The sequence below is a fragment of the Dama dama genome, chromosome 13 (assembly GCF_033118175.1).
Source record: "Dama dama isolate Ldn47 chromosome 13, ASM3311817v1, whole genome shotgun sequence".
In the NCBI taxonomy this organism is placed as follows: Eukaryota; Metazoa; Chordata; class Mammalia; order Artiodactyla; family Cervidae; genus Dama; species Dama dama.
In genome coordinates, this window is record NC_083693.1 from 29,162,383 (window position 1) to 29,186,346 (window position 23,964).

At 47.5% G+C, this 23,964-nt stretch overlaps 1 protein-coding gene across 1 annotated transcript; it reads right to left on the reverse strand.

The window, feature by feature from the left end:
• Positions 1-3,031: 3,031 nt before the first annotated feature.
• Positions 3,032-19,288, reverse strand: RLBP1 (retinaldehyde binding protein 1). Its single transcript, XM_061159603.1, has 8 exons — positions 19,235-19,288; positions 16,354-16,389; positions 15,956-16,084; positions 14,106-14,310; positions 12,063-12,241; positions 5,571-5,729; positions 3,680-3,790; positions 3,032-3,353 (listed from the first exon to the last, which is right to left on the reverse strand). Exons 2-8 carry the CDS (start codon positions 16,363-16,365, stop codon positions 3,195-3,197), a joined length of 954 nt encoding a protein of 317 aa, XP_061015586.1. The 5' UTR covers positions 16,366-16,389; positions 19,235-19,288; the 3' UTR covers positions 3,032-3,194.
• Positions 19,289-23,964: the final 4,676 nt, after the last annotated feature.

Genomic DNA, 23,964 nt, shown 5'->3' on the forward strand with positions numbered 1-23,964 from the left:
TGAAAGTCATGTTTTGTTATCCCCTTTCCCATATTTGGTGGCTTTCAAGAGTATTTTATTGTCCCTCTAACTCTTTCATGAATGAGGGGGGTGGTAGTCACTTGTAGGAATCCAGCATATCTAGGCAGCTCAGATTTTGGGAAAATGAGCACATCAGATTTTAACATTAACATTCGTGGTCTTCAGGCACCTGCTCTTAAAGGCAGCATCCCCTTCCTGGCAAGGTCTGGCTCAGCCTGCCCCTGCCCAGGACTGCCATGGACGTCCATGGACACGGAGGAGCAGTATCAGGGCACGGCCAGCAGGGGGCGGGAGCAGCCCACAGTCAGAACCGACTTCCTCAGAAAAGCCCTGGGGCTTTTCTGTCAAACCCTTCTTAAGCTAAGTCTCTAGCTCTGCTGACTTTAGCGGGGACCCCAGCATCCCATTTGGATTTGAGTAATAACCAAATGTATGGATGTGAGAACCAAATGTCATGTATGGAGAGTTGCATCATAAAGAAAGCTGAGCACCGAAGAATTGATGCTTTTGAACTGTGGTGTTGGAGGAGACTCTTGAGAGTCCCTTGGACTGCAAGGAGATCCAACCAGTCCATCCTAAAGGAAATCAGTCCTGAATATTGATTGGAAAGACTGATGCTGAAGCTGAAACTCGAATACATTGGCCACCTGATGTGAAGAACTGACTCATTTGAAAAGACCCTGATGCTGGGAAAGACTGAAAGCAGGAGGAGAAGGGGACGACAGAGGATGAGGTGGTTGGATGGCATCACCAACTCAATGGACGTGAGTTTGAACAAGCTCCAGGAGTTGGTGATGGACAGGGAAGGCTGGCATGCTGCAGTCCATGGGATCGCCAAGAGTCGGACACGACTGAGCTACTAAACTGAACGAAACTGAAGAACCAAAGCTGCCCCCAAGAACCTTTGCCTGCAGTGTTTTCCACATCCTGATCGCCTACATAAATTAGAGTGGCCACAAATCAGAGGGTGGGGTGAGGAGGGCTTCTGGCAATAAGGGACCAGGGGAAAGATTGGAGTCATCCAAGAGGAATCAGCCAGGGTTTTCCTCAAATCTGGGACAGAATTCTTCTACAAAACAATTATAAGTGTAGCTTGAAAGCTTTAACAAGGCTCATTCCTTTAATCTTTTCAACTCAGCCTCATCCCCTCTCCGCCTCTACCAACACCTGTACTGGCAAATCACCAGTGCCCTCTATCTTGGCAAATACAAGCCCCATCCTCCTATCACTTGCCCCCTCAGCAGCATGTTTCTGCCCTCACCCTGGACATAACCTTCTTAGCTCCAGATATTCTAGATGTCTTGGGAATGAGGCTGCAGAGCCCTCTTCATTCAGGGCAGCTCCACTCTTTCAGGCTTAATACTAGAGTTCCATGTAAGGTTTGATTTGGAAAGGCTTCAGGTTTTAAAGGGTTTGAAGAAGGGTTTGGGAGAAATCCTCACTGGTCGTGTGTATGCATGCTCAGTCACTTCAGTCATATCTGACTCTTTGCAGTCCCATGGACTGTATCCTGCCAGGCTCCTCTGTCCATGGGATTCTCCAGGCAAGAAAACTGGAGTGGGTTGCCATGCTCTCCTCCAGGGGATCCTCCCAGCCAAGGGATCAAATCTAGGTCTCCTGCATTGCAGGCAGATTATTTACCACTGAGCCCCCAGGGAAGCCTATTCACTGGTCAGCCACCCATAATAATTTGCTGTGATTCTTCCTCCAGCTCTGAGATTGTCTGTATATCATTTAAGAAAATAGAGATTGTTGACTGTGAAAGTCATAAAGGAGGAAAGTCACTTGGGTGATGAGCATACACTACAAACCCTAGAAATGAAAGAAAAGATACAAGAAGTGAATGCATATATATGCACAGTCACATATATATGTACATGTACATAGCCACACTGGAAAACAAGAAAGAGAATTCAGTGGGTTCAGAGAAATTTCCAAAGGCATGAAAGTAGAGGGCACTGGATTGAATCCACAGCCCAGGAAAGAGTTGAGGGTCCTGCACCAAACGGTGGGCACAACACCAAGGGTGCTTTCGTGCTCAGAAGGAGGCAAGAGCAGGGAAGTCTTGGGATGATGACTGGGGTACCTCAGTGAGAACAGCAAGGCCAATCGACCCTCACCCATCACCACAAGCCGGATAACAGGAACAAGTATCTGTCTGAGTGGGAAAGTCAGTGCAGGACCTTGGGAGAAGAATCAGTCAGTGCCTCTGAGCCCCATGCCCAGAAGAAGCCAGGCCTTCCCCAAGAGGGAGCAACATACCCAGCACACACTCAAAAATCATCAGATGCTTTGAGGAAAGTCAGCTCCACAGAAAGAAAAGCATTTATATTTGTCTAAATATGCAGAGCTTGAAAGTAGAAGCTCATTGCTCTAGGGTGAGGCTGCAGACAAAGAAGAGCTTTCACCGTATAACTTGAGGACTGGGAGAGTGCTCAGAGAAGATACCATCTATAAATCCAAGTAAAACCATCTGTGGAGGTAAGGGGTCTGGAGGAGAAAGCTTTGGTGGAGGGATCCACAGACAGAAAGGAGGAGGGGGACACAACTGCCATCCTTGGAGGAAGTCCAAGCTCCTGCATACATCAGAGGAGGAGGACCAGACCACCCCAAAATGGAGCCACGTCAAGGCTGCTTCCACCCCAGGATTCAACACGGAAAACCTTTCACCTGCCTACCAGCCACCAAGGTCACTATACTTGCCAGATCCTTTGGACTCATATCCCTCCCCTCTTGGGCTCAGCAACTAACACTTTTATTTTACTCCTCTTTTATCTTTTATTTTTTGTATTTTTAGGGAGGAAGAGAACTTTAAAACCAGACAACTTGCCTATTTTCACAGATCCTAAACAGTAAAACTCTATTACAAAGGAAATCATTCAGAAGCTTGATTAGAGTCTTTGAAACTCAACCCCATACCAAGTCTGTGTCCTAAAGCTTCAGAGGCAGTAGAAATATAACTATCCTCACTTTTTCATGTTCAGGAAATTCCCCTGCTTTTTTTATTGGCCCCTATCTTGGGAGGAGAACGACATCTGAGTTCGCCCAAGCTTAGGGAGGTTCAGGGGCACCACAGTCACCCCAGGAAGCCCTTTTTCACAGCCTTCTGGGTCCAGGGCAGCTGAGGAGAGGCCCAGGAATGCTAACTACGGGTCAGATGGCAGGAGATGTTCTCAGAAGGCTGTGTTCTCAGTTTGGTCCCGAGGACCAAAGAGCTGCTCAGCAACGGCTTTGCCATCATACTTGGGCAGTGTACCCCCGAAGTCGGAGGGCAGGATGTCCTCGTCAAACTCTTGGTAGAAGCTGGAGAGGTCTTCTCCATGGACAAAGACCTGCAAGGAAGAAGAAGAGATGGGTCTGAGCAAGGGGGTACCCTAAGGATGAGGTTGGGGGAGAAAAGGAACAGGAGGACAAAGGCACACATGCCATCTCTGCCTGGCAATGTCCTTCTCAAAAGTCCTCTTTGCTGTGCTGCCCAAGGGATCCACTTGGTTCCAAATCTTGGTACAGAGCCCGAGGAGGGCTCAGGTAGGGTCCCCTCCTCCTCCACCCTCATCCCTCTTGTCTCCTGAACCCTTTCCTGCTACAAGCCCATTCACTCACTCACCCACACACCAGACGATCAGTGGGCACCTTCCCTGTGCAGCCACGCACTCACCCTCTGGAGCAATTTGCTCTTCAAGAAGGGCTTGACCACGTTGTAGGTGGTGGTAAAGTACCACGGCTGGTAGATGAAGTGGATGGCTTTGAACCGAGCTGGGAAGGAATCCTGCAGGGACAGACAACATCCCACCACATGGCCACATGACCTCAAAGGTTCCCATTTGCTCTCCCACTATACTGCCTCTCCCCATGACATGAGGACAGAGCTGTTATCGCACAGTTGCCCTGGAGGATAGCCCATGCAGGTTCCATCCCCAGGCCAGTACCTGGGGAGCCCTGGCTTCATCAAAGCTCCAAACTAAAGGAAGGATAACCCAGAGGCAGCCCAACCCTCTTCCTGCTAATGCACAAGACCCTGCCATTAAGTGGAGTGAAAATGGAAAGGTAGCCTTGCTTGACTTTTAGGTGACCGAGGTTTTTCAAATCCACTTGCCTGCTGAGTAGACTACAAACCGTGATAGACCAGAGGGACACTATTGCCATGCCTTATTGTCCTGATGCACAGAGCCAACTCATTGGAAAAGACCCGGATGCTAGGAAAGATTGAAGGCAGGAGGAGAAGGGAACGACAGAGGATGAGATGGCTGGGTGGCGTCACCGACTCGATGGACATGAGTTTAGGCAATCTCAGGGAGGTGGTGAGGGACAGGGAGGCCTGGAGAGCTGCAGTCCATGGGGTCGCAAAGAGTGGGATATGCCTTAGTGACTGAACAACAACAATTGTCCTCCATCCCCTCCCATGACCCTCACTTCCCATCTCTCCTTTCCAAGGCAAAGCAGATTAAAGATTAGATTCAGTTCAGTTCAGTCGCTCAGTCGTGTCCGACTCTTTGCGACCCCATGGACTGCAGCACACCAGGCTTCCCTGTCCATCACCAACTCCCAGAGCTTGCTCAAACTCATGTCCATCAAGTCAGTGACGCCATCCAAACATCTCATCCTCTGTCATCCCCTTCTCCCACCTTCAATCTTTCCCAGCATCAGGGTCTTTTCAAATGAGTCAGCTCTTCACATCAGGTGGCCAAAGTATTGGAGCTTCAGCTTCAGCCTCAGTCCTTCCAATGAATATTCAGGACTGATTTCTTTTAGGATGAACTGGTTGGATTTCCTTGCAGTTCAAGGGACTCTCAAGAGTCTTCTCCAGCACCACAGCTCAAATGCATCAATTCTTTGGTGCTCAGCTTTCTTTCTAGTCCAACTCTCACATCCATACATGACTACTGGAAAAACCATAGCTTTGACTAGATGGACCTTTGTCAGCAAAGTAATGTCTCTGCTTTTAAATATGTTGTCTAGGTTTGTCATAGCTTTTCTTCCAAGGAGTAAGTGTCTTTTAATTTCATGACTGCAGTCACCATCTGCAGCAATTTTGGAGCCCAGGAAAATTAAGTCTGTCACTGTTTTCATTCTAAGAAACGACTTCAGATACATCAGTATATAGGAGTGAGTTGTCATGAGGCATTAGTGATATCTCTTTCTCAGGATAAATTCACATGCAGAGGGAGATAGCATGACAAAACGGGACAGAGAATGGGATTCCAAGTCAGAAGGTGTAGTTCAAGTCCCACTTCTGCCCCTTGATAGCTGTGTGACCTTGAGAAGTCACTCAAATCTCTGAGCCTAGGTTTCCAGGTTTGTAAAATGAAGCAGCGAAGCAGGAAGAGAATGTTTTTAAAGAGTAAATGAACTGATGAATGTGAATAGGTGGCAAACTGTGAATCACCATGAAGTGTTTGTGGTTGGGGTTGTGATTGTTACTCCTCTTTTGGGCACTAGGTAGTTGCCTTCTCAGGCCCCGGCCAGCATCATTAAACCAGAAAACCAGGCCCTGCCTCAGTCTCCCCACTCGTGACAGGCTCCTGCAGGACAGAGTTCTGAGGCCTCACCTGCAGCATGTCCACCATCTTTCTGAGATCGGAAGGCCGAAGTCCGGAAGCCTGCTGCATGGTGAAGCCCTTGAAGTTCTCAATGATGCAAAAGCCATTAATTTGAGTCTCCTCATTCTCCAGTAGCTTCTCCAGGATGAAGCAGTATGCCTGCAAGATCTTGGGCACAAAGTGAATGGGCTGTAAGATCCAACCCAAAAGGACAGCTAAGACTCAAGGTGCTAAGAGGAGGGCTTCTCTAGTGGTTCAGTGGTAAAGAATCCACCTGCCAATGCAGGAGACTCGGGCTTGATCCCTGGTCTGGGAAGATCCCACTTGCCACAAAGCAACTAAGCCCTTGCGCCATAACTACTAAGTCTGAGCTCTAGAGCCCGGGAGCCACAGCTACTGAAGCCCGTGTGCCTAGAGCCTGTGCTCTGCAACAAGAGAAGCCACTGCAATGAGAAGCCTGCACCCTGCAACTGAGCGAGTAGCCCCCGCTCACCACAACTAGAGAAAAGCCTGCATAGCGATGAAGACCCAACACAGCTGAAAGAAAGAAAGAAAAAAAGAAAGAAAGAAAGAAAAATTTTAAGAAAGGTCTTAAGGGAAGAGCTATACCAGTTAGCAAATTAGAGGTAATTTGTCACAGGCTTGGGGCTGGAACAGTCCACCTCTTTGAATGTATCCCAAGAAAATAATCAAATAATCTTCAGTGTCATATCCATGGTTATATGCCAGAGTGTCTATCCTTATACCATTATAATAGTGGAACAACCTAAATGTCCACCAATGTTCACCAAGGGACTGGTGAAATTATGGTATATTCACACTATGGGGTATTTTGGAACAGTGATATATAAGACTAATGATACAGAAAGATATCTATTCATGGCATATTATTGTAGAGTATGATCCATGTTTATAAGAAAAAATGTGTATGTCCGTATGCATTTGCATGCATGTATGTTTCTAGGTTTCTTGAAAAAATAGACTTGGAAGAATGTCAGTGGTAGAAATCTCTGGATAGTAGAATTCTGGATGATTTTAAATTTGTGATTTTTTTTTGCATTTTCTAAAATGAGTGGTATCACTTATGTAATCAGAAGAAAAATATTTGTAAGTCTTCCTTAGCAGATATATGTATGCTTCAGTCCTAAAGCCAATATCTTATTCAGTAGCAGACACTACAGGCATTCCTAATAGGATCAGGAACAAGATAAGCATGCTCACTTTCCCCATCACAGAAGTACTGACCAATGCATTTGAGTTTTTTTTTTTGTTGCTGTTGGTTGGTTTTGTTTTTGTTTTAATCAGGGCATAAGAACTAGAAAAGGAAAAGAAAAAATTTCCTCTAATTACAGGTATTATGATAGCATTCTTAGGAAATCTGAGTCAGTTATATGAGTAACATAAATAACAGGAAAATTCAGTAAAAACACTAGGGTATGAAACTAAGAAACAAAAACAATAATCTTCATGGATGCAAAAAATAACCAATTAGGAGATATAATGGCAGAGAAAGTTCCACTAATAGCAAAAAAAATAAATACTTTAATGACAAATGTGTGTAAGGATTAAAAACTTTGAAAAACTTCTGGAAGCTCAAAATGTATTAATAAAAGGGAAGGCATCCCTTTTTTTGTGGATGGTACCACTGGTTATGGATGTTGCATTCATACTGATACTGATTCTCCTTGTTTGTTATTTACATTAATGTTACTTCAATAAAAATCTTCTAGATTTTTCTCCTAGGGCTAAACAAGTTAATTCTAATTGTTTTAGGGAGGGTAAACATGCAAGAATAGCTAGAAAAGCCCTGAAAAAGAGGAGCATTAAGGACAGAACTAATCCCAACAGATAGTAAACATTCTATACTGGACATGGAACAACAAACTGGTTCCATATTGGGAAAGGAGTACATCAAGGCTGTATATTGTCACCCCGCTTATTTAACTTATATGCAGAGTACATCGTGAGAAATGCTGGGCTGGATGAAGCACAAGCTGGAATCAAGGCTGCTGGGAAGAAATAGCAATAACCTCAGATATGCAGATGACACCACCCTTATGGCAGAAAGCGAAGAACTACAGAGCCTCTTGATGAAAGTAAAAGAGGAGAGTGAAAAACCTGGCTTAAAACTCAACATTCAGAAAACTAAGATCATGGCATCTGGTCCCATCGCTTCACGGCAAAGAGATGGGGAAACAGTGGAAACAGTGACAGACTTTATTTTGGGGGGCTTCAAAATCACTGCAGATAGTGACTGCAGCCATGAAATTAAAAGACACTCCTTGGAAGAAAAGTTATGACCAACCTAGACAGCATATTAAAAAGCAGAGATATTACTTTGCCAACAAAGGTCCGTCTAGTCAAGGCTATGGTTTTTCCAGTAGTCATGTATGGATGTGAGAGTTGGACTAGAAAGAAAGCTGAGTGCCGAAGAATTGATGCATTTGAGCTGTGATGTTGGAGAAGACTCTTGAGAGTCCCTTGGACTGCAAGGAGACCCAACCAGTTCATCATAAAAGAAATCAGGCCTGAATATTCATTGGAAGGACTGAGGCTGAAGCTGAAGCTCCAGTACTTTGGCCACCTGATACAAAGAACTGACTCATTTGAAAAGACCCTGATGCTGGGAAAGATTGAAGGCAAGAGGAGAAGGGGATGACAGAGGATGAGATGGTTGGATGGCATCACCGACTCAATGGACAAGAGTTTGTGTAAACTCCGGGAGTTGGTGATGGACAGGGAGGCCTGGCGTGCTTCAGTCCATGGGGTCACAAAGAGTCAGACACGACTGAGTGACTGAACTGAATGGAACTGATTCTGTCTATAATTAAAACAGTGTGGGGGTACTCTTTTGCCCCCTTCTGATGCCTATGTCAGAAGCTTTCTCTATCTCCTTTATACTTTAATAAAACTTTATTACACAAAAGCTCTGAGCGATCCAGCCTCGTCTCTGGCCCCGGATTGAATTCATCTCCTCCGGAGGCCAAGAATCCCGCGTCTCATACGTTCAGCAACAACCTTTCATCTTGGGGGCTCGTCCGGGATACTTCTGGACAAGATGAGAGCTAACAATTCCAGCCTCACTCCTTTGAACTGTATCCTGAAAAACTGGGATAGATTTGATCCCCAGGGCTTAAAGAAGACACACCTGGTCTTCCTATGTGATACTGCATGGCCGCGGTACCCACTGGAGGACGGCGACCGGTGGCCAGTTGGAGGGTCTCTTAAGTATAATACTGTTTTACAATTAGACCGGTTCTGTAAAAAGCAAGGGAAATGGGTAGAAGTAGCGTATGAGTTGCCCTTTTTCTCTCTGCAAAATATGCCAGACTTATGTCCTAAGGGTGTAGATTTGGGTGTGAAACCTTCCGCTCCCCCCTGTCTTCCTACTTTACCCCTGTATCCGGGGCTCCAAGCTGAGGTTCAAACTACTCTGGTTTCAGTAGAAACTCAGACCATCGAAGTAAGAGATGAGAGGGAGGACAGGAGGCAAAGAGATAAAGAAAAGCAGGTTTCTCCAATCTATCCCTGGGATATGTGCAGAGCAGACAGAGAGACTGAGGGACAGCCACTTATGCTGTTGCCTCTTCATGAAGTACCCACCGGGAGAAATTATCAGTCTATGAGAGTTAATAAGCCTTTTTCTTATCAAGAGATACAAAAAATTAAGGAGGATCTGGGAGACTATTTAGAGGACCCAGAAAAATATATTAGAGCTTTTAAAGGTGTTACTCTGCATTATGACCTCACTTGGAAAGATGTGATGTATATCTTGGGACAAACGTTGACTCCTGACTCAAAGGCTCGAGTTTTGGGAAAAGCGGTTGCTTATGGAGATGAATGGCTTGGTAATGAATCAGTGGGAAAGAGGGAGGACGAGATAACTGCCCTCCCCATAGGGAGTCAGGCAGTCCCAGCTACAGAACCAGACTGGGACTATAACACTGCTAAAGGAAGATGGGATCAGAGTCATTTTGTCAGATGTATTCTTGAAGGACTCAGACAGGCGCGTTCTAAGCCTTTAAACTATGGCAAACTGGCAGACATAGAACAAGAAGAGAAGGAAGCTCCTGGTAAATTCCTAGACAGACTGAGAGAAGCCCTTCGCAGATTCACTGAGATTGATCCCGAAAGTGAAGAGGGAAAAGTGATCTTAAAGGATAGATTTCTCACTCAGTCGGCTCCAGATATTCACCGTAAATTATCAAAACGGGCCTATGGACCAAATCAGTCTTTAGATAATCTATTACAACTGGCTCAGACAGTCTATTATGGAAGGGAATATGAAGAAAAGAAAGAAAGGCAGAGAAAGACGAAGGAAAAGGCGGAAGCCCTCGCAATGGCTATGAAAACCGTTCTTAAGCAGCCTGAGAAAAATGCCCAGAGGGACCCAGGTGAAAAGGGATGGGCTTGCTATTGCTGTGGAAAGGAGGGGCATCTCAACGGGATTGCCCTCAGGCATCTAAGCCGCCCCCCGGCTCCATGTCCGGTCTGCAAGGGGCCACACTGGAGGAGAGACTGCCCCCAGAGGCGTAGGTCTCAGGGGTCTGACTCTCAAGACCATCAGGACTGAAGGTGCCCGGGGGTCCCCACACAAGCTCCAGTCCTAATTACACCTGAGGAGCCCCTGGTATTGATAACGGTGGGAGGCCAATCCGTCAATTTCCTTTTAGATACTGGGGCAACTTATTCCGTGCTTTCTGAAGCCCCTGGCCCACTTTCTTCCCGATCCGCTTCCGTAATGGGACTGTCTGGACGAGCCAAAAGGTATTACTTCAGTTATTCTCTATCGTGCAACTGGGAGGAACTTGTGCCATCATTCATACCCAGTGCTGTACATATATACCTGATATGAGCACTATTGTTACTCATTTTACTAAACACATGAGCAAGATGATTGGGGCCATGGATATTCCTGAAGCCTCGATTGCCTCACTTTGGGAGACGTTAACTAGTTACCCATGGTGGAAATCTACCTTAATTACAATAATTCTGATTGTTTTGTTTTTGCTGTTTGCTCCCTGCATCTGTAACTGTGTAACTGGATTTGTTTCTAGTCGCATGAAAGCTTTTAGGTTACAAATGGTTGCTCAAACTCCTGCTATCACTGCAACTTCTCCTGACTACTATTTGGGGCCCCTGGGTCAGACATCCTCACTATGAGGATTAGGAGAATATGTTGCCTCACCAATTTAGGGACAACGCCCCTTGTCAGCTCGGAAGCAGTTATGGAATGAGAACGACGCCCCTTTTCCCTAGGCAACATAATTCTCCTAAAAGAAAAGGGGGGAATGAGAGAGTCATTTCCTAGGCAGGTTGATAAGAAGTCTAGGGGTCCCCAAGGAAAGAGAGGTCTGGGATATTCAAGGAGGAAGAAAGGACAAACTTTTTTTTCTCTTCTACATTCCTTAGGATTATATAACAATAATGTATCCTGTCTGAGGACAGTCTTTGGATCAAACCCTCTGGCTAATTCTGTTATCTTAAAATGTAAATTATGGGAGTAGGTCTGGTCTTTACAAGGATGTATCCTGCCTGAGGACAATCTTTGGATTAAACCTTCTAGCCAACTCTGTTATCTTAAAATGTAAATTATGGGAGTGGGTCTGGTGAGGTCTTTGCAACCTCCAGACATTCTTTGGATTCATTGGAGAGTATATAACTCCATTGCTAACACTAGCAAAGGGGGTACTCTTTTGCCCCCTTCTGATGCCTATGTCAGAAGCTTTCTCTATCTCCTTTATACTTTAATAAAACTTTATTACACACACACACACACAAAACAGTGTGGTTCTGGAGCATGAAAAGACAGACCGATGGCACAGAGTAGAGAGTCCAGAAACAGATCCACGTACCTGTGAAGATGCAGAATATGATAAAGATGGCATTTCAGGTCATTGGGGGGAAAGATGGACTTTTAAATACATGTTGTTGTGACAACTAGATAGCATTTTCTAAAACAAGTTTGTACATTTTCTTTAAGGCTTGGTGGCACATGCCAACGTCCTCCCAAGATGAACGCTACATCGCCCACTACAGTAGCTCTCTTAAGGGCTTGACAAGTGAAATCACAGACACACACGTACTCAAACACAAAGAACTCAGGCTGCTTAATAGATTGGAACCCATGCTCTCCAGAATCTCTCCCAGTCCACAGTCCACTAAGCCCTGTTCTCTGTGTTGCTCTCAGCTTTCAGCACTTGGCGGGTTGATCCCAGCTCATGGCCCACAGCTGTCACGCCCACTCGGCAGGGATACCAGCGGACAGCCGTGTACTGGCCAGTGGGCCCTGCCTGCAAGGCTGCTGGGTTTTCCAGCTGCCACGGCACATCCAAGGACTTCTCTTCCTGCTCAGAAAGGGCTTGGTGCCATGAGTTCCCAAACATCCCCTCACAAACCTTGCCTCCTGGGGAGCCAGGAATGAGGTTCCAGTGGAGACCAGATCTGGAGAAGGGAACCCAACCCAGGCAATGGCAGGGAACCAGGCGAGCCCCCACTGACCTCATCAAAGGTGATTTCTTCAGAGTCCCAGTTCTCAATATTGAAGAGCATGACTACTCGGCCATACTTGTCCCGAGTGGAGAGGACACCAGGGTAGCCAGCCTCGACGGTGCAGCGGATGGCCTCCAGGGACAGGCTGTCGAAGAGCTCTGGGTACTGCAGCCGGAAGTTCACGTAGCCTGGCAGAGGGGGAGCAGAGGAGGCCCCTCAGGGAGCCAGCCCCTCCCGGGGTGGCACGTGTGGGCATGCAGAGACCCAGGCTCCTGCCTGGCTCCTCATCTACATGCTGTGTATAACCCGGCAGGGTACTCAACCTTTCTGTACCCCAAGTTTCCCCTCCAAAAGACAGAAGGATAATACTGGCCTATCTCGCCAAGTTGCTGTGGTAATCAAACAAGATTCCAGGTACGCTCCGGTCTAGCACAGGGAACTGTGCTCAACGTTGCGTGGCAGCCTGGATGGGAGAGGAGTTTGGGGGGAAGGATGGCTGTTAATTGGCTATATCCTAATACAAAATAAAAAGTGGGGAAAAATGCATGGATTTTTTCCAGGTATGAATGCCATCAGTAAACTGTACAAAAATAAGGTGTAATCCTAAATCTGAGGACAGCTATTACTGGTTATTTTTCTCTTTCCCAAGAGTAGATGCACAGGTGTTTCCGTTGGACACAGGGTTAGCTGAGCAGGGGTAGGGAAATGATCCCCAGATAAAATCCAAACCCCAGGCAGGACACAGAGGTCCCTTCTAATTTCAGCGGGACTTCCACTACCCACCAACCACATCCTGAACCATCCTGATTGGGTCCCTTCTTCTCTGCGGTTGTCTCCTCCAACAGACCCTGGAGGTGCCAGGCTCAGAGGAGGAGTTTGGGAGGCATTTGCCAAGGGAAAGCCACTGACCTCCTTGCTGTTCCTCCAACACCCCAGTCACGTTCCCACCACCGTTTTTGTCCTTGCTATACCCTCTGCCTTATTGCTCTTTCCTCAAGCATCTCACTTCTTTTTAGTTTTTCTTTAAAAGTTTCCTTTGCACTAGAGCCTTCCTAATCATTTTGCCTAAAACTTCAACCCCTCAGTCCTTTATATCCACCTCTTTTGTTTTTCTCTGTATATTTTTAATTGTCTGGTTTATTATTTCTACCATTAGACTATCAGGGCTACGAGGGCAGGCAGTTCTTGTCTATTTTGTTCTCGGCTGCATCCTTTGGCCTGAAACAGCCCTTGGCACAGAGCAACAGTGAATTAACATTTATAGAAGGAAGGAAGGAGTTAGGAGAAGGACTCCCCTGGCAGTCCAGGGGTTAAGATTCTAGGCTCCCACTGCAGGGGTGTGCTGGTGGATATCTGGTGGAGGAACTAAGGTCCCACAGCACCCCACCCCACCCCCCCAAAAAAAAAAACAACAGAGTAATGAAAAAAAAATTTTTTTAAGAAGAAGGAGAGAAAAAAAAGAAGGAGAATCATTAGGTTGCTGAGCGCCTGCTCAGACATCGTTCCCTCCAACAGCACCAAAGACTTGATTCCCTTAGGACACTGGTCTTCATCCAATGGGCGTGGCCGGGGAGGTTCAGTCCTCTGGGCTCACTCCCAGGGCAGGCACCATCTTCAATTCCACTCTTTGTGAGGTTTGGGTACTTGCGAGGAATCAGGCTCATACCCACCTTCCAAGCAGCGCTCCAGAGCCAAAGCCTGGGAGGGGCCCGGTGGGAGCGAGGAGGGAGCAGGGGTTGGAGCGGGAGCTCTGGCATCTCGGGCTCCCAGTATGGGTGGCTAAGTTCTGCTCACTGAGAGTGGAAAGACGCGCCGGATCTCCAGGAATCTGGTCCTGCCAGACTCACTCATTGTCAGAACTGAAAAGGATCTCAGAGACTATTCAGTTCACACACCCATTTTACAGATGAGAAGGAGGTTCAGATAGTCACTTGACAGAGCATGGGAGGGAGTTGGAGTGGGCAGTCTCCGCAGTGCCTGAATGAGGGGCCACAGCATCCTCATGACTTTTCCCTCTCACTCCCAACCCCCGCAACCTTCCTGGGGCCTCACCTCTAAGCAGCTCGTAGGCGCGCCCCACGTGGAACTTGCGCGCGCGGATGAAGCGCAGGAAGAAGGCGCTGTCTTTTCCCTGCACCCTCTCCGCCACGGCCACGGCCAGCTCCTGCCCGGAGGCCGCCTCCGCCTGCACCAGCTCCTGCAGCTCCCGCACCGCCTCCTCCCGGGTCTCCTCCTTCTCGTTCAGCTCGTCCTTGGCCTGCAGCAGGAGCGGGGTGCAGGCACGAAGTCAGGTAGGCGAGGTGCGGGAGGCTCCTCCCGGGGCCAGACCGGCGGACGGGCAGAGGGCACGGCATCAGCGCTGGCAGCAGCTCAGACTGCCCGTTATATTTGGAGAAAATTAGGGCAAACTGCTCATCCTGGGTTTGTTTGCAGGAGACGGCCAAAGGGCTAAATGTTTCTAACCACAACAACCTATGCTTACTGGAGCCCTGAATTAGCACACTGCTAAGTCCTGTAGATACGTTTGAAAAAAAAAAAAAAAATTATTGATTTGTCTGCTCTGGGTCTTAGTTGCAGCCCGCAGGAGGCATGGGGTTGCAAAGAGTCGGACACGACTGAGAGACTCACACACACCTTCGAACTCCTAGTTCGGGCATGTGAAATCCCAGTTCCCTGACCAGGAATGGAACCTGGGTCTCTTGCACTGGGAGGGCAGAGTCTTAGCCCCTGGACCACCAGGGAAGTCCAATACATGTTTTTAAATCTTGGCCACGGTCCATCACAGGAAGGTTGTATTCTTATCCCGCATTTCTCAGGGTGAGCAGACTGAGGCTCATAGAGGTTGAGATATTCTTGCCCAAGATCACCCAGATAAAAAGAGGTGAAGCTGAAACTCCTGATCAGATTGAACTGTTAATTGCTTCACTCTGCTGCATCCCAGGTTCATTTCTGATCTTCTCAAAATTAAAGATACCATTAATTAAAAAAAAAAAATTAAAGATACCAGTCAGATGGCAGCCTGCCCTCTCCCTCCCATTCCTCCCCTTGGATGAGCCTGGAGAAATCCTCAGCATGCCAGGGGCGGTTCTTTCCTTGGCTGGGATGAGGGGTGAAGGCAGGTCTGGGGGAACTCGGAGCAGCTTTCCCTTGAGATGCCCAGGGAGCAGAGATGGAAGCCAGGAGCCCAGGGCCAGCTCAACCCCAGGCCAGCTCTGCCACACTCGGATGCTCTCTGAGCTGGTCCAACAACCTTCTTTCATAGACATGGAAGACAGGACCCGAAGAGGGAAAGCGGTTTGCTCAAGATCACATAGCAAGTTGGAAGTGGATGTGATATTAGGCCTCGTGCCCTTTCCTATTCAGCCGGGGGCAGCAGCTGTACCCGTCCTCTCTAAGACCATAGCAAATCAGGGTTCCTCACATCTGAGTCTAGGATGATCCCTGGTCCAGAAGCCCTAGGTCCCAGCCTTGGTTTCAGGGAACCCTGTTGATGCCATAATCTTAGAATAGGGTGGCCTGGACATCTGGTCGACCCAATTGCTACCATGACCCTGACTTTCAGAATAGCCCCTAGAACAAGCCAGTCCTTTAGGTCCAGAATGACCTGGAGGGCTGGTACTGGACCCCTTCTACAGCAGAGAGGATGTTATCAGTATTCCCTTATGTTGGGACTACCATGATGGTCCAGTGGCTGAGACTCTGTGCTCCCAATGAGGGGAACCCAGGTTCGATCCCTGATCAGGGCACTAGATCTCACATACTGTGACTAACAGCTCCTGCATACCACAGCTAAAGATCCCATATGCTGCAACTAAGACCCAGCACAGCCAAATAAATAAATAAATATATTCCCCCTTGTTGCCTCCCTACCTGTCCCTTCACACACCCCCGGGCCACCTCACCTTCTGCAGGGTGTGGCGGGGCAGCTGGCTGCATGGGCCAAAGACAGGTCCATGGTCTTTGGTTGTAAGCCTCTCCAGTTGGGCACGGAGCTCCTGTTCCTCCTCAGGGACCATGCGGAATGTGCCCGCCTGAGGAAGGAGAAGCCAGGAAAAGAGAGGAAGAGGCCCCCATCAGCCTGAGCAAGCCAGCCAAATGGGTCTGCTCATATCCCAAGCTAGTGCTTTTGCCCAAGGTCACTGTTGAACTTCCTCCCCGTGGGTGGGGTCAGGGACTACCGAGAGGTTTGAAGGGTGAATGCCCATAACCCTGAGGAGAGCAGACAATGGAGAAACAAGGAGGAAGGAAAGGAAGGAGGGAAGGTGGACAGGGAGGAGCCCCAGGGCACGGGGGTACTCACCCCCTCTGACATGCTGTCTCTGGAAGACTGGGAGAGCTGCAGACAAAGAAGGAGCCCACTCTGTCTGTCCTGGCCTCTCAAGGCAGCTTCCTTCCTAGGGGAGGCATGGAGAAGTTCTTCTGTTATTGTCTCAGAACAATGACTCTCAGACTTTTGAGTGCATCAGAGCAACATGAGACATTTGCTAAGAATACAGATGCCTTGGCCCTGTGTCTGACTCTGAACTAGGGACCAGACATCTGTATTTTAAAGCAGCACCCCAGGGACTTCCTTCATGATCCAGTGGTTAAGACTCCGTGCCTCCAGTTCAGGGGACCCGGGTTTAATCCTTGGTTGGTAAACTAAGATCCCACCTGCTATGTGGCACAGTCAAAGAAAACAAAGCAGCACCCCAGTGGCCCTGAATAAGGTGGTTTTTGGGCTATGCTTTGGGAAACACCCCTCTAAGAAGGAGCACACACAAATATACCTCGAACTTCAGTTCTTAAAATGAGATGGCCCAGCCAGGGAGAAACTAGAACAGGCTTCCATTCTCAGTTACATGGTCAGTGAGGGATAAAGCAATCCCTCTTCCCATTTGTGTCCCTCTTTTTCCAGTCCCAAGTAAACACCTGAGAAACTCCCCAGCCTTGTGGATGGCCCCATTCCAGCGAATTCACTCTCCAGAGGGATGATGGCTAGTTATGTAACCATAACTGGGTGCATGTTCAGTGCCTTGTGATGCACTTTGCAAATCCATTGTCTGGGAGCCAGCATTAGTATACCCACTTTACATAAGAGGGAACAGGCCCAGGAGAGTAGGTGACTTGTCCAAGATCACACAGCCAAAAATAGCCAAGGATCGGGGATCAAGACCAAGCTGTGACTTTCCGTCAGCACCAAGAGGCAGCCTGTTGTGGCAGAAGTCAGATCTGGGTTCAAATTCTGTCTCTTTCACTTGCAAGTGATGTGATCTAACCTGAATCTGGGTTGTCCCCTATAAAAGGGAGGTGGAAGGTTATAAAGATTTTATTAAATAATGTACACAGAAGCAATGGGAGGCCAGCAGAACAAATTTCATCCTTTGCTCACGTGACATCCCACTGAGTATTTTTGGAGACAATTCTTCTATTTTCACATTTTCCCCTCTCCTACCTAAACATCCCCAGGCCCATCACCACTCCACTCCTGCCTCCGACCAAGTTCCTGTCGGTCAGTTCTGTTGTCTGTTCACTGTTGATTAGTGGCAGAGGTGGGACTTGAACCTATGTCTGCCTGACACCAAGACTTTTTTTTGACACCTAGAGCCAAGACATCTCCAGGCAAACTCTTAAGCAGCAGGTGTCACAGAAAACCACACTTTTGAGTCAGAGAGACCCAGGTTTGAATCAGCCTTTGTTATTTATCACCCATGTGACCTTAGGCAAATAAAACCTTTCAGAGCCTCAGTTTTCTCATCTGCAAATTGGGGATAATAGCCACACCTACCAAATGGAGTTGTAATGAAGATCATATAAGTTCTGTAGGGTACCTAGCACAGTGTTTTGCTCTGAAACATAGTTCCCCTTCTCTTTCTTAGCACCATCCTGATCATTACCCCAGCTTGTAGAGAGAGGCTTAGAAGATTCCAGGGAGTATCTGAGGATCTTCCATCTCCTGTCTGTCCCATTCCGCAGCCCCAGCAGGACAGGGAAGTTCTGGGGGGCTGTAATCCACCAACAGGAATAAAATAGAAGTCAACTTTCTGAGAGATAGACTTCCAAATATGCAGGAAGATATATAAGATAGACTGAAATGCGACTGTGCTGTCACTTCGGTTTTGCTGGAACAGAAATAGCAAGGCTAATAGAACTCCCCGAGTGAGAGGCTCAGGCAGGAGAGACAGTAGCTAGACACCCCCAGAGAGTTAAGCAGATCATCACAAGATCAAGAGTCTTAGAAATGAAGGGTTAAAGTCAGTACAGCAACTCTTTTTAACATATGCCCAGGGATGGGAGGGGAATTGGGGGGAGAATGGATACAAGTACATGTGTAGTTGAGTTCCTTCGCTGTTCAACTGAAACTATCACAGCATTGTTCGTTGGCTATGCCCCAATACAAAATAAAAAGTTTTTAAAAAAATAAAATAAAATATGCCCAGGGGACTTCTCTGATGGTCGAGTGATTAAGACTCTGCGCTGCCAATGCAGGGGATGTGGGTTTGATCTCTGGTTGGGGAACTAAGATCTGACATGTTGTGCATGGCCAAAAAATAAAAAATAAAATATATCCAAACTACTGACTGTGATTTTAAACTATTGATTTATGAGTTGTATACATGGAGAAAATACCCACCTCTCACTTCATGTCAAATCCCTGCCATCTAGGGTTGCCAGATAAAATATAGAATATCCAATTACACATGAATTTCAGATAAACAAAAAGGTTTTGAAGTGTTTAAGTATGTGCCATACAATATTTGGGACATACTTATACTAAACAGGGCTTCCCAGGTGGCAGAGTGGTAAAGAATTCACCTGCCAATGTATGAGATGCAAGAGACTCTGGTTCAATCCCTGGGTTGGAAAGGTCTCCTGGAGTAGGAAATGGCAACCCACTTCAGTATTCTTGTCTGAAAAATTCCATGGATAGAGGAGCCTGGCAGACTACAGTCCATGGGGTTACAAAGACTGAGAACACAAACACACTAAAAATGTATTTGTGGTTCATCTGAAATTCACATTTAACTGGATATCCTATATTTTTATTTGCTAAATCTGCCATCAGGTTGGTCGGACTCAACCTGAAGAATGGCCAGTTGGTTTCCGTTTTGGGGGCAGCCTGGAATGTGGTCTCCCCACCACAAACTCCTCACCCTAATCCTGAGCTTCCTGGCCCAGCCAGGCCCCTGCTACTGACTTACCTGACAAGTTAGCAGCTCCTCTTGGGACACCTGGAGCCTGTGTCCTCCGGGAGCCTGGAGGTTGCCTCTGCTGGGGGCGTGGTCCAGTCAGCAGGCTGGGATTACTGGGTCACAAGAAACTTCTCAGGGCCCACAGTTTCCGTTTAAATCAGGCTCACAGGGAGGCCCAGATTGGGGCAAGTGACGCGCCAAGGGGGAGAGGGGCGCAGCTTGGGCCTGGCTGGAGCTCCCTCAAAGCCCTCCTTTGTGTGCGGCTGCTCCGGAGTTCCTGCTCAGCCATGTGGAAGCCGGGCCATGGGGGTGGGATCTGGGTCAGTCCCATTCTCTCCTCCCCTTCCTCGCTCTCATTGCAGAGGGGGTCTGAGAAAGCACTCCCTAGGGTAAGACATGCTGGAGACGGAGGGAAAATTGAAATGTGATCGTTGATGAAATGGCAGCGGCGGAGAATCTGGGTCGGTCACCCTCTCCCTGAGCCCAGCAGGGCCTGGCATGGGAGGGCAGGGAGCAGGGCCCGCTGGGGAAGGTAACTGGTTAAGGCTGCGTGGGGAAAGGACAAGACCAGGCTGACCCACTTCTAGGCAGTGGTGTGCAGTGATAAGAGCCTGCTTAGGAACCAGACTGCCCGCCCCCCCGCACCCAGCACCTTCTAGCTTCAAGAAGTGACTTCACTGCTCAGTGACTCAGTTTCCTCCTCAGAGAAGTGGGGATCATTAGAGGAAGTCCTATTCCCCAGGATCTCAGAATGGGACTGTATTTGGAGATACAAGAGGTAATTAAGGAAAAATGAGGTCATCATGGTGGGCCCTAATCCAAATCACTGGTGTCCTTATAAGAAGAGGGAATGTGGACGCCGACACACACAGAGGGAAGACGGCATGAAGACCCAGGAAGAAGGCACCATCTACGAGTCAAGGAGAGACGTCTCAGAAGAAACTAGCCCTGGGGACTCCCTGGCGGTCCAGTGGTTAGGACTCTGCACTTTCACTGTGAGGGCCCGGGTTCCATTTCTGGTCAAGGAACTAAGATCCCACAAGCAGCATGTGGCAGGACCAAAAAGAAGAAAAAAAGAAACCAGCCCTGCTGACACCTTGACCTTAAACTTCTAGCCTTCAGAATTGTGAGAAAATGAATTTCTGTTGTTTAAGCCACTCAGTCTATAGTACTTTGTTACGCCAGCTTTAGCAAACTAATAGAGATGTGTCCTTGGATTTTTTTTTTCTCCAGGTACTTCACAAAGTGTGAGGGCAATAATGGAAGGAGGTCGTGGTGAGAGTTTAAGCTGCTCTATGGGAAGGAAACATAGAGACCCCAGAAGAGTGCATGCGTGCTCAGTTCATGTCCGACTCTGCTACCCCGTGGACTGTAGTCCACCAGGCTCCTCTGTCCATGGAATTTTTCAGGCAAGAATCCTGGAGCGGATTGCCATTTCCTTCTCTAGGGGCTCTTCCCTACCCGGGGATCGAACCTGAGTCTCTTGCACTGGCAGGCAGATTCTTTACCACTGAACCCCCTGGGAAGCCCAGAGACCTCAGAAAAGGCTTTGTCAGAATTGGATGATGGGAACTTCCCTGGCAATCCAGTGGTTCAGACTCAACGCTTCCACTGTAGGGGACACGGGTTTGAGCCCCGGTTGGGGAAACTAAGATCCTGCATGCCACATGATACAACCAAAAATAATAATACAAATTACTTAAAAAAAAATAAACTGGTGATGGACTCCATCATGAGGAATATTCCTTTCTACCAAGAACACTTTCGAGTTGATGGCACAGCCCTGACCTGAGTGGGGATTTTCAGGATGCTGACAGGCCACAGGGCCCTGTGTAAGGAGCAGAGCTTTCTGTGGCATTCTTCTGCTCACAGCCCTTCTGTGCCTCTGCCCTGCCCTTCCCCCCTCCCAAGAGTCATGTTCACGTCCAGCCTCTCTGGCTGGAACAACGGTGCCGCTGTGTGCGTGGAGACACTGCCCTGTGCAGGCCGCCCTGGCAGACCCTGTGGGCTCCTCGGCTCTCTCTGCCAGGCTAGAGGCACATTCGCCATGCCCCCATTCTGTACTGCAGCAGGGGCCTTACCAGCATTACCTGATCCAGTCCTTTCCGATGTGAAGTAGAGAGTAAATCCCCCCTTTTCACAGAACAGGGAACTCAGAGTCCCAAGTGGCGAGGGGACCTGCCCAAAGCCACATAGCTGGAAAAGAGTCGAGTTCTGGTTCCTCTAAAGCCCTCTCATTATTCATTACATAAGGCTGCCCTCTTCTCCAGAAGTGAGAGTGATGGCCCAGGAAAGTCACACCTGCCCCCAGCTCCTGGGGAAGGTGATGTGGTCTCCTCTTCTGGGGAGCAGCTTCCAGGGACAAGAATCTGGTCATTGCCATCCTCTTTTGGTCAGTACTAATTCCCCTGGGCCAAGGAGGACCCCAATGAGTGCCCAGGCCTCAACCCCCCAGCTTTGAGAAGTGGGAAATCCCAGGTTGAGGGACATTCTACACCTTCCTTAAAATTATACAGTGGTAATGAGAGTCCCTCAACTAGTGTGGGCTGACCCACAAGGACTGGCAGTCACCTTGTGCTCTATAAAGCTCCACAGAATTCCCTGGTGGTCCGGTGGTTAAGACTCCATGCTTCCACTGCCATGGGCACTGGTTCAATCCCTGGTCAGGGAACTAAAGATCCTGCAACCTGCATAGTGTAGCCCAAAATAATAATAATAATAATTAAAAGTAAATAATAAAAAGCTCCTGTTCTTAGACATAGACATAGAGAACAGATTTATGGACACGGGGGAGAAGAGAGGGTGGGATGTATGAAGAGAGTAACTTAGAAACATACATTACCATATGTAAAACAGAGAGCCAATGGGTATTTGCAATTTGACTCGGAACTCAAACCAGGCTCTCTAAAGACCTAGAGGGGTGGGATGGGAAGGGAGGTGGGAAGTAGGTTCAAGAGGGAGGGGATATATGTATACCTATGGCTGATTCATGTTGATGTTTAGCAGAAACCAGCACAATTCTGTAAAGCATTTATCCCCTGGAGTAGGAAATGGCAACGCACTCCAGTATTCTTCCCAGGAAAATTCCATGGACAGAGGAGCCTGGTACAGTCCATGGGGTCCAAAGAGTCGGACATGACTGAACACGCATGTAACACAACAATACAGGTAAAACCAGTTGGTGCTTTCAGATGGCAGGTTGGTTTTAACTCCCACTACTACAGAAAAAGACACAAGTATTTGCTATGGACTGGATGTTTGTGTCTCCCACCAGGTTCTTACGTTGAAGTCCCAACCCTCAATGTGTTGGTATTAAGAGGCAGATCTTCTGACAGGTGATTAGATTTAGATAAGATCTTGCTGGTGGGGTCCTCGTCATGGGATTAATGCCTTTATTTAGAAGAGGAAGAAGGCAGACCAAGCTCACTGTCTCTGTCCATGCGAATACATAGAGAAGGGCCTCAAGCACACAATGAAACATTGGCCATCCGCAAGCCAGGAAGAGGGTCCTCACCAGAACTAGACCATGCTAGCCCCTTGATCTCAAGTTTTCAGCCTCCAGAACGGTGAGAAAAAAATGTCTCTTGTTTAAGCCACCCAGTCTATGGTATCTTGTCATGGCATTGTTTATAGGAAGGAAGCCATAGAAAGGGAGAGGTTAAAGATGAGTTTGAGCAAACTCTGGGAGATAGTGAAGGACAGGGAAGCCTGGAGTGCTGCAGTCCATGAGGTGGGAAAGAGATGGACACGACTGAGCGACTGAACAACAGCAATGACCAAGTTCAGACAGAGAGAGGGAAGTGACAGTAAGTGACTTTCTTGCTGAGAAGATGGAAGAGAGTAGGATTCAGTGCTCCAGCAGAAGTACTGGACATAGCCAGTTTGGTTGAACACTCTCTCATCACTACAAGAAGGCAAAGAGAAGAATTTGTGCTGATGACTGTGAGTTTAAAGATTTGGTATAAAGTTCAGGTCATCTGCTGAGAGTAAAGGAGGAGATAGGAAACTTTGAAATAATCTTCATGAAGAAAAAATGGTTAAACTTATTAAGGAAGATTGGCTGTGTTGAAGCCTTGAGATTGGTGACAATGGCTTTTTCTTTTTTTTCAAATTGAAGAATAGTTGATTTATAATGTATTAGTTTTAGGTGTAAAGCAAAGTGATTCATATATATATATTGTTGTTGTTTAGTCGCTAAGTCATGTCCAACTCTTTCGTGACCCCATGGACCAGTCCATGGGATTTCCCAGGCAAGAACACTGGAGTGGGTTGCACTTCCTTCTTCAACAGATCTTCCCAACCCAAGGATTGAACTTGCGTCTCCTGTGTTGGCAGGTGGATTCTTTACCACTGAGCCACCAGGGAAGCCTATATATATATATATATATATATTCTTTTCCAGATTCTTTTCCTTTATAGGTTATTACAAAATGTTGAGTATATACCCCGCGCTATACAGTGGGTCCTTGGTGATTATTTATTTTATGTACAGTAGTGTGTATATATTAATCCCAAACTCCTCATTTATCCTCCCTCCCTCTTTCCCCTTTGGTAACTGTAAGTTTGTTTTCTATGTCTGTGGGTCTACCTCTGTTTTGTAAATAAGTTCATTTGAAACTTTTTTTTAAGATTCCACATATAAGTGATATCATATGATATTTGGTTTTGCCTGGCCTATTTAATTTGGTATGATAATCTCTCAATTCATCCATGTTGCTGCAAATGGCATTATTTCATTC